This window comes from Podarcis gaigeae, assembly GCF_964106915.1.
Source record: "Podarcis gaigeae genome assembly, chromosome: 1".
NCBI lineage: Eukaryota > Metazoa > Chordata > Lepidosauria > Squamata > Lacertidae > Podarcis > Podarcis gaigeae.
This window is the reverse complement of record NC_139678.1, coordinates 137,827,267-137,841,395: the sequence shown is the minus strand read 5'-3', so window position 1 is coordinate 137,841,395 and position 14,129 is coordinate 137,827,267. Positions and strand designations below refer to the sequence as shown.

The 14,129-nt window shown below is 41.5% G+C and overlaps 1 protein-coding gene across 40 annotated transcripts in view; it reads left to right on the top strand.

The window, feature by feature from the left end:
- Positions 1-14,129, top strand: part of MAP2 (microtubule associated protein 2) — a 334,330-nt gene that overhangs the window by 212,054 nt on the left and 108,147 nt on the right. For all 40 annotated transcript variants that reach the window (XM_083703182.1, XM_083703157.1, XM_083703180.1 and 37 more), the window contains one exon: positions 5,678-5,963. In XM_083703182.1, coding sequence (XP_083559308.1) covers positions 5,702-5,963 — 262 coding nt within the window. In that variant the 5' untranslated portion in view covers positions 5,678-5,701. The remainder of the gene's footprint in view (positions 1-5,677; positions 5,964-14,129) is intronic.

Genomic DNA, 14,129 nt, shown 5'->3' with positions numbered 1-14,129 from the left:
CGCACAAGATGTGATCCCCTCATGAATTATACACTGCCCGCCCGACACATTCTGAAAATTCACTAATTTTTGAAGTCAAAATGCAAGCTTACTCAAAACCAAAAATACATTAGCGGATTTAGCTTGTCTGATTTTATATAGTCTTTATATTGGAGTTTCAAGGCCAGTGCCAGGCGTGAGGGCACCCTCAGTAAAGTACCCTCCACTGGGTCCCCTGTGATGCCCTCAGATCTTTCCCAATGCTAGCAGACCCCTCTATTCATTGCCAGCAGGCAGCAGAGCATAATCTGCTGCAGATGCCCTCAAGCCTCTTGCCATTGTAATGTTTCCATGATGCCCCAACATAGCATCAGTCTGGGGCACTGTAGAAGAGTGAAAACAGTGTCTTCCCAACCCTTTATTCCTCTGCTTTGTGTGCCTACACTGGGATAGATGGGAATGGCATCTCCATCAGTGGGCCCTAATCAGTGGGATCCCAAGAGGTGCCTGATGATTGTGTTGCTCTGCCTCTGGTCATGAAGCTACGTGTTGCCCCTATACACAAGTAATGCATGAAGGGAGCTATAAAAGTAAATCAATTAAAATAGCTTTGTAGCAGAAAAATGAATAGCTTTATCAGAAAGGGCAGGCTGCCTTCATGTCCATCTTTTGAATTTGAGAACATAGTCTGTAGATTGATGTCTCCTTTGTTGTACAGTGGTACCTTGGGTTAAGAACTTAATTTATTCTGGAGGTCCGTTCTTAACCTGAAACTGTTCTTAACCTGAGGTACCACTTTAGCTAATGGGGCCTCCCGCTGCCACCGCACGATTTCTGTTCTCATCCTGAAGCAAAGTTCTTAACCCGAGGTACTATTTCTGGGTTAGTGGAGTCTGTAACCTGAAGCGTCTGTAACCCAAGGTACCACTGTACCCGTCATTGTGCATGTTTTTAGTTTGTTTTTAAGTAGCTGATACTGTGCTGTTACGTAAAATAACACCATTGCAAAATTATTTGCCTGCTAAGTATCTATGTTGTTGTTGTTTAGTCCTATTTCACCCTCATTAAAAGGTTCTTTAATTCCTCCTCACTTTCTGCCATCAAGGTTGTGTCATCTGCATATCTGAGGTTGTTGATATTTCTTCCGGCAATCTTAATTCCGGCTAGGGATTCATCCAGCCCAGCCTTTTGCATGATGAATTCTGCATATAAGTTAAATAAGCAGGGAGACAAAATACAGCCTTGTCGTACTCCTTTCCCAATTTTGAACCAATCAGTTGTTCCATATCCAGTTCTAACTGTAGCTTCTTGTCCCACATAGAGATTTCTCAGGAGACAGATGAGGTGATCAGGCACTCCCATTTCTTTAAGAACTTGCCATAGTTTGCCATGGTCGACACAGTCAAAGGCTTTTGCATAGTCAATGAAGCAGAAGTAGATGTCTTTCTGGAACTCTCTAGCTTTCTCCATAATCCAGCGCATGTTTGCAATTTGGTCTCTGGTTCCTCTGCCTCTTCTAAATCCAGCTTGCACTTCTGGGAGTTCTCGGTCCACATACTGCTTGAGCCTTCCTTGTAGAATTTTAAGCATAACCTTGCTAGCATGTGAAATGAGTGCAATTGTGCGGTAGTTGGAGCATTCTTTGGCACTGCCCTTCTTTGGGATTGGGATGTAGACTGATCTTCTCCAATCTTCTGGCCACTGCTGAGTTTTCCAAACTTGCTGGCATATTGAGTGTAGCACCTTAACAGCATCATCTTTTAAAATTTTAAATAGTTCAGCTGGAATACCATCACTTCCACTGGCCTTGTTATTTGCACTGCTTTCTAAGGCCCATTTGACTTCACTCTCCAGGATGTCTGGCTCAAGGTCAGCAACCTGTGGTATACGAGACATCCATTTCTTTCTGATATAATTCCTCTGTGTATTCTTGCCACCTCTTCTTGATGTCTTCTGCTTCTGTTAGGTCCTTTCCACTTTTGTCCTTTATTATGGAAATCTTTGTAAGAAATGTTCCTTTCATATCTCCAATTTTCTTGAACAGATCTCTGGTTCTTCCCATTCTATTGCTTTCCTCTATTTCTTTGCATTGCTCGTTTAAGAAGGTCTTCTTGTCTCTCCTTGCTATTCTTTGGAAATCTGCATTCAATTTCCTGTATCTTTCACTATCTCCCTCGCATTTTGCTTGCCTTCTCTCCTCCGCTATTTGTAAGGCCTCGTTGGACAGCCACTTTGCTTTCTTGCATTTCCTTTTCATTGGGATGGTTTTAGTTGCTGCCTCCTGTATAATGTTACGAGCCTCCATCCATAGTTCTTCAGGCACTCTGTCCACCAAATCTAAATCCTTAAACCTGTTCCTCACTTCCACTGTGTATTCATAAGGGATTTGACTTAGATTGTATCTTACCAGCCCAGTGGTTTTTCCTACTTTCTTCAGTTTAAGCTTGAATTTTGCTATAAGAAGCTGATGATCTGAGCCACAGTCAGCTCCAGGTCTTGTTTTTGCTGACTGTATAGAGCTTCTCCATCTTTGGCTGCAGAGAATATAATCAATCTGATTTCGATGCTGCCCATCTGGTGATGTCCATGTGTAGAGTCGTCTCTTGTGTTGTTGGAAAAGCGTGTTTGTGATGACCAGCTTGTTCTCTTGACAGAACTCTATTAGCCTTTGCCCTGCTTCGTTTTGATCTCCAAGGCCAAACTTGCCAGTTGTTCCTTTTATCTCTTGACTCCCTACTTTAGCATTCCAATCCCCTATAATGAGAAGAACATCCTTCTTTGGTGTCACTTCTATAAGGTCTTGTAAGTCTTCATAGAATTGGTCAATTTCAGTTTCTTCAGCACCAGTAGTTGGTGCATAAACTTGGATTACTGTGATGTTAAAAGGTCTGCCTTGGATGTGTATCGAGATCATTCTATCATTTTTGAGATTGCATCCCAGTACAGCTTTCGCCACTCTTTTGTTGACTATGAGGGCCACTCCATTTCTTTTACGGGTTTCTTGCCCACAGTAGTAGATATGATGGTCATCCGAACTGAATTCACCCATTCCCGTCCATTTTAGTTCACTGATGCCCAGGATGTCAATATTTATTCTTGCCATCTCATTTTTGACCACCTCCAACTTACCCAGGTTCATGGTTCTTACATTCCAGGTTCCTATGCAATATTTTTCTTTACAGCATTGGACTTTCCTTTCGCTTCCAGGCATATCCACAACTGAGCGTCCTTTCGGCTTTGGCCCAGCCGCTTCATCAGCTCTGGATCTACTTGTACTTGTCCTCCACTCTTCCCCAGTAGCATGTTGGACGCCTTCCGACCTGAGGGGCGCATCTTCCAGCATCATAACTTTTATATGCCTGTTGTCTTTGTCCATGGAGTTTTCTTGGCAGGGATACTGGAGTGTACAGTTATCTGTACAGTTAAGTAAAAGAGTAAATGTTTTCAGTACATTATTAGTTGCTTTAATGATTACCAAAATTACTAATGAAAAAAGTGGCAATTATTGGACCTGTCATGTGTTCTCTGCTTACCAGTCTGCATTTAGGAGAATTTTCCAGGTTGCAATTTTCTCATAGAACATAGAGAAGGTTGTTTTGATTCACTCCAGGTATTTCTCTGGCACTCTGTACTGCACCTTACCAATAACATGAGAATTTAATCTGCATTCTGCACAGTAACCCTCTATTAAACATATTGAGCCAATGTTTGGTCCTGCTGTAAGATCATCACACAGGGGTCATTTTAAAGACAGAAGACTTCCATTTCTTATACAGAGGGATCTCTGCAGCTTGTGAGCATTTCTTTACAAAAGATTTTGAACATATAGTAAGGGGCATTAAAAGAGTTAAGATTTGTTGCATTGGTAATAAAAAACTGCATTCATTGGACTTTATAGCAGTAACACAGGGAGGTCAGTGACTGTGGGTAGAGTGCATGGTTTGGGTGTCATAACACAGTGGCTTTTCCAGTCATTAGTATATCCAGTTTAAATTATCTCAAGTAGCAGGTGAGAACTTGGTGCGTGAGACCTTGAAAAGCCACCAGTATGATACTAGGTTATGGGTTTGTGTATATAAAGCTATTTTGTATGTTCATGTTGTTATAAGAATGACATTTTTACTTACAATTGTTTTTGCAGTGAATGTTCATAGTCAGACCATTGGTCCAGCTAGCCTTGTAGTGTTGAGGTGAGCAACAAATTTTGCCTATAGGAAATTACAGCAGTGAATGCAACTTTGTAGGTACTGGTTTGTGAATATAGCTTCTGTCTCTCTTCTCCATATTCTGCACTGGCACAGCTTGAGTGGGCATTCCTGAGTAGACATTTTGGCAGCAGTGGGGAATCCAAAGGTTGGAATCTAAAGGTATGGGAAGCTGCTCCAAAAATCTGTTTCCTAAAAATTGACAACCAAAAGATTGAAGCTCCATGGTGTTTTTAATATGTGAATTTTAATCCATGCTGTAATTTTAAATTAAATAGTTAAGTCCAACTTTTGTCTCCTGTCTTCCATCTAGCACCTAGTCAAATAGCTAGTGTGCTGACATCAATGGATTTATTGTATTTCTAAATATGCTGGACTTCTCAGTAGCAAGCCAGATAGTATATGGGATTGGATGGTGAGGGTTAAGACCTGGGTTAAAATTACTGCTCTACCAAAAAAGCTCCGTCTACTAGTTTAACCTATGGCAAAGGTTTTTGTTGGGATAAAATGGGATAACTGTACATGAACTCAAAATAATAGTAGGATATGCATTTTAAATAAGTAAGAAAGTAAATTAATGAATGAATGTTGGGTAAAATCCTTGCTTCCTTGCTACATTGTTGTAATGAAGTCAACAGCAAAGCTTCCATGGTGCCTTTTCTTTCATGACAATTTATAGATAGTCTTGCAAGAAGTTTATTCATATTATTAGGGGGAAATACATATATTAACAGATTTCCCATTCATTTTCTTTTTTCTTTTCTTTTATTATTAGTTATTATATTTAGACATATGACATGGAACAGTTACATAAAACAAGAATTAAAATGAAACAACAGTTTATGTTCAGATAAATGTTTCTGAGTATATTAACAAGTTGTGTTAAAGTATACATAATTATTGCAGACACGAAATGATGTATAATAAGATACATTCTTAGATTGTTGACCATTAGTAAAAGGTATTTCGAATCAATAACAATTTTAATTTATAGGAATTTATAGGGAGTAAGGGAGAAAAGAGGAAATTAAAATATATACTTCATTCACGCCAAACTGTGGGTGCTATTCTGCCATATGCCTCTTTATTTGTATAATCAATAAAATCACAACAATTTGCATAAAAATTGTCTCATTTCTTTTGTCCTCTGGCTACTTTTTATTTTTGTGTCAGTTTTTCCAGTAATGTTGTTTGACATATTGCATTATGCCATTGATCCATAGTTAATAATTGTAATGATTTCCATGTTCTGACAATGGTTGTTCTTGCAGTGGTTAATAGTTGTGTAATGAGTTTTTTATTTCTAATTTGCAGCCTATCATGACTATACAAATTAAGTAGCGTAAGTCCTGGAATCCTGGGAACTGTTTGCCTTGTAATGAAAGATATTTCTGTAAATACATTTTCAAAAAATCTTTCAGTTTTTGGACACTCCCATCACATGTGCTGATATGTCCCTATAATAGTGATATTTTATTCATTTCTTGTTACAGGAACAATTGTAAAGGCGGAGCAACATGGCTGACGACAGGAAGGACGAAGCTAAGGCACCACACTGGACTTCAAGTCAGATAGCAGAGGCTTCTTCGCACTCACACTCCCCTGAGATGAAGGAGCAAAGCGGCACAGGTGAAGGACTAGTCAGAAGTGCCAATGGATTTCCATACAGAGAGGATGAAGATGGCGGATATGGTTCACATGGGCAACAGAGCTCATACTCCAGAACCAAAGAGAATGGGATCAATGGAGAACTAGCTACAGGAGAGAAAGAAACTGCAGGTAAAAGACCCCCTTTCCTTTGTCCTTTAAAGACTTGCTTTTCAAGGGGAGAGCACTGCAGATATTGGTATCTGATTCACCCTACACTAGATCAGACTGCAGCAGGTGGTGCAGCCCACACATTGGATATGGAACAGATTTCTCTTGTGAAAGGCATTTGGGGGCAGCCTGGGCCAAGGTCAAATCCTAAAGTTAATGGGAGGGAACACAACACAGAGAAAGAGAGGGCTCTCAGCTCGGTGGTAGAGCACATCCTTTGCCTGGATGTGCTCTACTATGTGTCTTTGGCACCTCTAATTAAAAAGCCTTTCAGATAATGGGTCAGGAAAAGGTCTAAGGCATTAGACAGCTTTGCCAGACACAGCAGAAATGTGAGGCTGGACAGGACAATTGTCTGACACAGCATAAAGCAGGCTTCTCTGTTCCATAGTTGTCCTACTTCACAGGATCAGGTCTCAAGAGTGAAACCAAGGGCAGACACTGTCATAAATGATTTCTTCCCTGGCTCGCTACACTATTTTACTCTAAAAACCGAGGTCATTATAGTCACGACATTGGATGTGATTCCTGGCACCACTGCCATTTTTGTTGAATATATAACTGAGTTAAATGAAATATTAGAAGATGAGCATGTGACTTGCTGTACGAAAAGTCAGACCAGCTGCTTAATCTTAATGCATATACTGACCTGCAAGCCATTAAGCCATTTCCAGTTCAGAAAAAAATTAACGTTAGAGGGAAAGTTCTGCAATGCATAGACTATCCTTCTGCTTCAGATATCAGTTTTGTATGTGCAAAGAGATCTGGGGTTGTTGTTGCGGGAGAAACCATTCAAACACATGTTTTCCTACTTGAAGTCTAGAAAGTGGTTGCAGTTCAGAAACAAAGCTTGGATTTTGCTGATAGTCTTGACTGAGAGAGTACTCCAGAGAGAGGGCTCCAGAATAAGGAAGTTTGTCAGATCAAGCCATTTGGGTAATCTGTTACTCTGCTAAAAGGTTACCTCAGCTCCACTGCATTCAGTACTGAATTGTATTAACCCTTTGTCAAATGTTGTTAGATAATTTGGGCCAGAGCCTTCTTGCTACTGGGTGTTCTGGCAATGGCGTAGATTTATTTGACTGCTTGATTGATTTTACTTATATACCACTTTCCCACAACAATCTGTGCCCAAATTCAGCGGTGGAGGAAGCCGCTTGGGTACCTGGGGCAGAGCACCAAGGGGTGGGGCAAGCCTCCCATAGGGGCAGGGTGAGGACCGGGCGCACCGCGGGGCCTCTGGAGTCTGCCTGCCTCCTCCCACTCAGCCAACCCTACAGCTGGGGGGGGAGGCAGCGGGTGGACCATTTGGGCAGCGCAGAGCCTGTGCACCCCCAAGCCACCATGTCTCTCCCAGGAGTGACATGTGGCTTGGGCGCACTGCAGGCCCCACAGTGAGTGCCGGCCGGCATTTTGTCACCCCCCTCAGTGGTGACACCCGGGGCGGTCTGCACCCACCTTCCTCTGCCCCTGCCCAAAGTTGCTTACAGAAAACATTTAAAGCATCAAACTAGAGAGCATTGGAAACACAATTTTTTTTTAAATACAGAAGTTGTCAATAAATTCAAAGTAACAAAAATCAACAATTGAGCAAACACAGAATAAATTCAATATTACAAAGCACCAACAATAATCTAGGCTCAAGTACATAAATATAAAGCAAAAATTAAAGTTAATCATCAATAAAGTTTCTGGTATTGGTCTTGCTTCACTCCAAGGAGTCTGGCTTAAATACAGTTCAGCCAGGGATTTGTTGGGGTAGATCAGGGGTGGCCAACTCCCAAGAGACTGCGATCGACTCACAGAATTAAAAACTGCCAGTGATCTACCCCTGTTTTTTTTTGGGGGGGGGGGTTTCAGGTCAAAGTTGTTGAGCTAGTTTGAGGGAGGAGGAAAGCCATTGGGGGGGGGTTCAAGGCAAAGTTGTTGAGCTTTTTTGGGGGGAGCCAAAGCTTTTTCGGGGAGGGGGAGGAAAGAGCTACTGTGATCTACCACAGACGTCCAGTGATCTACCAGTAGATCAAGATCTACCTGTTGGACGTGCCTGGGGTAGATCACATGCGGCTGTCTCCCCCATCTCTCCTCCAGAGGAGGCTGACAGCACTAAAAGGCAAATGTTGGGGAGAGCAGTGATGGTAAGTCTCTTCCCCAGCCTCCTGGAAGTACCAACTGCTGGTGTAGGTTTTATTGCACCAATCTGGACTACCCAAGATAGAAACTTGTTGTCTTGATTTTGGTCTTTGGAACCGTCTGTTTGTTTGTTCTTTTTATACTGAGGTGTGCATCTTCAGCCTCAGTGAATGAGGCAGGCTATACGCAGGCCCCTTAGTCTGCTGCAGTGTCAAGTTCCACAATGTATAAACCCAAATGCAAATCCATTGTAAGTATATTACAAATTATGAAACCATTGATAATAATTATTTAATGTATTTATAACACACCCTTCAGTGTGATACTTCATTGGGCCGTATATTGACAATTTGTTAAAATACAACAGAGCAAGATGACTTAAAATATATAAAACCAATATGCATAATAAAACAGCAATCCAGCCGCAGAAGAAACCAATTCTTAAACCAGCCACCTGCATAGGTCTGAAATGGGTTTGTATGTGCCTATTTGATCTAATACATTAGTCAGATTTGTTTAATTAAGCTACAAACTCTATGCATCATCAACGCAAGAGATAACAGCTTCTCTGAAGCAGTGTCTCTCATGCACAATGAAGAGCTTTGTCTTCACTGATGAACTGAGCTTGAGATGAGAGAAGGGAAGAATATGACTCATGGAATGTGGGTAGGTAAGGAGTGGGCAGAGTAGCTAAGGCTTGGGTGTTCAAACAGGAAGAGTGAGCTATGAAGAATCAGTGTCTCCTGGACTGCTGGAGACAAGGGCTATGTAACTAGTGTTTATATATGCATTGTCAAGTTACCTGGATCCAAAGAATCGTGAGCATCAGAAGGAAGTGCATTAGTGTTGTACTATGAAATGCTACTAGGAGACCTTTTGCAGTGAAGTACCACAATGTGTCTCCTGCCAACCTAGCAGTGCAAGTAGATAAATAGGTACCGCTCCGGCGGGAAGGTAAACGGCATTTCCGTGTGCTGCTCTGGTTCACCAGAAGCGGCTTAGTCATGCTGGCCACATGACCCGGAAGCTGTACACCGGCTCCCTAGGCCAATAAAGCGAGATGAGCACCGCAACCCTGGAGTCGGTCACGACTGGACCTAATGGTAAGGTTCCCTTTACCTTTACCTTACCACAATGTGTTGGAGGTTGCATTACCATAAGAGAAACATGGTGAATAAGAAACGTACAGTTGCTAACATATAAGCTATAGTAGGCAGTCCAGAGTCTTGAAAAGATGTGTGAAGTGCCAGAAATTTAGCAAGTGGAAGAACTTCAGTGGATCTGGGGCCATCTTTCTAATGCATCATTCTTCCGCTATACAGTCATACCTCTTGTTACGTCCGCTTCAGGTTGTGCGTTTTCAGGTTGCGTCCTGCGGTGACCCAGAAGTACCGAAAAAGGTTACTTCTGGATTTTGTCATTCGCGCATGCACAGACGTGCAAAATGACATCACGTGCATGCACAGAAGCAGCGAAGTGCAACTTGTGCATGCGCAGACACGGGTTGTTTTCCGTTCAGGTTGCGAATGGGGCTCCGGATCAGCAACCTGAGGTACCACTGTATCAGAAACGGCTTGTCAATGAGTGGAAGAGGCTTTCGGCTAGCTAGAGGTCAGCTTTGGATCCAAGCCAGTGTTTATGCTTATTGGGAATTACAGTGGTGCCTCGCAAGACGAAAATAATCCGTTCCGCGAGTCTCTTCGTCTTGTGGTTTTTTCGTCTTGCGAAGCAACCCTATTAGCGGCTTAGCGGATTAGCGCTATTAGCGGTTTAGCGGTTTAGCGGCTAAAAGGCTATTAGTGGCTTAGAAAAAGGGGGGGAAAGCGAAAAAAATCACAAGACTCGCAAGACGTTTTCGTATTGCGAAGCAAGCCCATAGGGAAATTCGTCTTGCGAAGCGCATCGAAAAACGGAAAACCCTTTCGTCTAGCGGGTTTTTCGTCTTGCGAGGCATTCGTCTTGTGGGGCATCACTGTACTACACGTTTCTCCCAGCCAGTGCTTTGCTGGAAAGCGACATACTGACCAGATGAGCATCTGCTTTGGGGAGCTCATTAGTATTACCTGCCAATTTGAGCTTTTGGTTGGAATCCAGGCAGTAGATGTAACCACATGCACACTTACTCTTCTGAAGTCCTAAGCCTACCCATATTCTGCTTTACCTGCAAAAAGTGCAAACATTTCAAGATTTATCTTTATGTAAAATATAATCATTGCATAAAAAGAATAATTTGGCATTCATAAAAGTTTATTGCTGAAAGTAACTTACAGTGGTGCCCCGCAAGCCGAACGCCTCGCAAGACGGAAAACCCGTTAGACGAAAGGGTTTTCCGTTTTGGAGGCGCTTCGCAAAACGAATTTCCCTATGGGGTTCCTTCGCAAGACGAAAAAATCTTGCGAGTCCCCGCAGGTTTTTTTCGCTCCCCCCCCTTTTCCTAAGCCGCTAAGCCGCTTAACAGCTGATCGCTAGAAGCCGCTAGACCGCTGTAGCGCTAATCCGCTAAGCTGTCAATGGGCTTGCTTCACAAGATGAAAAAACCGCTAGACGAAGAGAATCGCGGAACGGATTCTTTTCATCTTGCGAGGCTCCACTGTAATATTTCTTTAGGATTTTTATTCAGGCAAATACATTTTTTTCCAGCCTCAGTGCATTAAGCAGTAGGAATTCATCTTTCTCACATGAACAACTGCCCTTGGTGGTGTATGCAACTATGCATGCTAAGAGGATAATCTTAGCACCATTTAATAGCTGTTGACAGTACTTTATGAAAAAGCTATTCATAATTTCTCAAGAATTGGATAGTTTTAAATCTCCAGGCCCTAAGTTCTTTCATAAATTGACAGCCCTGGAAATATCTTTGTTAGAATAATGTAAATGTAGGTTTGGGGAAAACCATGATTACATTAACTAGTTATATAGAAGTCTGAAAATAAAAATAAAAATGCTCCCCTGTTCATTTATCATTAGAAATGAAGTTCCACCCTCAGTCTAAAAATGAAGGCTAATAAAGAGCAACAGGAGTGATTTAAAACTACCCTCATCCACTTTGATGCAAACATGCTACTTGCTCAAATGGAGCAAGCTCTGAACAAAATTTTTCTGCTTGAACTAGCAAAAAGCCAGCCATGAATATTACCTATTGTCTATGACATCATGACATGATGTCTATGACATCATCAGTGCATCCACATATCCATCCCTCCTGCGGTTTTACAAATACTGTTTTTTGATAAGGTGAAAGAATAAGGTGACTATTAGCATATAAATGTGTAAACAAATTTAAAATATTCAGACAGCCTACCATAAGCTTGTGGGAAAGGGCAAAACACTGATGGCTGAACCAGCTTTTGTATATAGGTTGCATAAAGAAGTTGTAAAATTATAGCATTATGGATGACGAACTCATTTGACCAAGAACGAAACATACAGAAGTACATCTACCTTTTAACTCATTTTAATGCTTGTTTTCTGGAGATCATGGCTTGAACAAGACTTTAAGGCTGTGATCATAAGCACACTTGGAGGGAGGGAGGGAGGGTGTTCTACTGAATTAAGTGAGTCCTGCTTCTGTATCTACCTGCTTCAGGTGTTGGGGAGGGAAGGAATCCTCCCTTATACCTGATTTTGAAAACATGGGAGATTAAGTCATTGATCTTTTGGGAAATACCCTCAACTGCTGTTTTCAAACCATGTCTTTCCATTTTGCTTCCTCACAGCTACTTTTCTCTCAGCATTATTACCCTGTGCTTCCAGAGTATTTATAACCTGTTCCCCTCCATTTGCCTCTCCTTTCTGTTTCTGTCTCTCTTTTAAGGCAAGGAGCATGTTTTTAATTCTATGTTAGTACATCACTAGACAACAACATGCCTTGTGCTTTAAGAAACAATAGCAAATGCCAATACTATTCATAGTAATGTATATCTCACCCTATCACTTAAAAAAACTTCGTTAGAATTTAATTAAAAAATAAAACATAGGAATCATCCATTTAAATTTTATTACTTCATCTTACCCAAATTGCGGATTGGGCTAACTTCTGATTTGATAAGATGAAGTAACTTAGGTTTACTTTCTATTCATTCTTGTTGTTGCTTTTGGGGGATACATTGTGCAATGGACATAAAATGGCACAGCTAACCACAGAGTTAATGCTATAACCTAATAGCTATTGTTGTTGTTTAGTCGTTTAGTTGTGTCCACCTCTTCGTGACCCTCTGGACCAGAGCATGCCAGGCACTCCTGTCTTCCACAGCCTCCCAGTTTGGTCAAACTCATGCTGGTAGCTTCGAGAACACTGTCCAACCATCTCGTCCTCTGTCGTCCCCTTCTCCTTGTGCCCTCAATCTTTCCCAACATCAGGGTCTTTTCCAGGGAGTCTTCTCTTCTCTATAATCACTAACAAACACATAATCCATTGCTGCAAATGACATCTTTTTTGTTTGCACTGCTACCTTCCCCTTGCTTTGCTCTTTCAGCATCTCTCAAGATTTGTTGAGCCTAACCTCACTTTTAAAATCTTCTGAGATTTAATCTTCTGCATTGGCCATGATGAGTGATTTTACTTGGGGCAATCTTACACAAATGAAAAGTAGGCAAATAGATAGACTGGTGGCAATTCTAGTGATGGCCAAAACAACCTCACAGACCAAATGGGAAGCCCACTAGCTGGATGTTCCCCGGCATTGCTGTAGGAAATGGGAGGGTTATTCCCCGTAGGACGCGGCCTTTTATTCCCTTAAAGGCAGGATATTTTACTCCTGGTGCTGGATCTACCCTACCCCAGTGTAGCACTTGTGGAAGGTGGGGGGATTATTATTTGTAAGTAACCTGTAACATTTATTCTCTTTTTGTCTGGGGGAATATTGTAGCAATTAAGCCCTAGAAACATTGGATGCTCTTTTTATATCCCTCTGCCTGTCTCCACACCTCTTTCCTTGCAGACTGTTTAATCTTCCTGCAGGCGATGTTCAGAAATAGTGAGAAAATGTTCCTCAGCCAGGCAGAAGGATTGCCTGTGACCACATATGCTGACTCTGCAGCAGGCAGGTGATTCAGAGATGGTTGTTCCAATCTTGGTTCCTCCTCACCTGGCATTGCTGCAAATCCACGAGAAGCTTCCTATTGATTCTTAGTGAATTTGAAGAGTGTTGCTAGTTTTGAAACATATATTCTCGTTTCCTAGTTTGGGCACTGGGGAAAGTGAGAAATCCTCTTCCAAAGCCTGGTGTTATTTCTCAAAGGTATTTGAAGAGGATACTGTATTCTTTGCAGTTCAGAAGCATGGATCTTGTAACTAGAATTACTTTAGACAGAAAATCAATGTTCATATTTCCACCCATTCGAGTCCATTTCCATCCACATTCTCTCTCTCTCTCTCTCTCTCTCTCTCTCTCTCTCTCTCTCTGTGTGTGTGTGTGTGTGTGTCGAGCAATTGCTGCTGATCCTGACACTGTTTCATCCTTTTCTCACTGCAGCATTGCAGCATTTCTCATCTTTGTACCGTGCATTGTCCTTGCCTCCAGGAAACTGACAAGAGTCCTTGCAGAATTAAACACAGTTTCTGGGCTAAAAGAATTCAAGTCCAGCACTTAGGGAAATATATTAGGGATAGATGGATCAATCTGCTTCTGGTCCATGTCCGCTATGCATATGTGCATTGAAAAATCCAGTCTGCTATTTCAGCATCAATCTGCAAGTTCCATTTAAAAACAACAACAAAAACATGCATACAAATTTACTTTATTTTTTGACATATATACCCACAAAATTGGCATTTCAATATGCATTTTATCCCAAAATATTTTATCACCCTTTAACATAAAACATGCATTTTGGAGCCAATAACCATTTTGCAAAATTCAGAGATGTGCAAAACATGAAATATGACTGTGTTCTGATCTATGTATTTGTTCAGAAAGTGCTAATCAGGAGAGTTCACTTTAAAAAATGTGTCTCAAATGAAATCCGTGAGCCATAGAATTTTATACCTAGAGAACC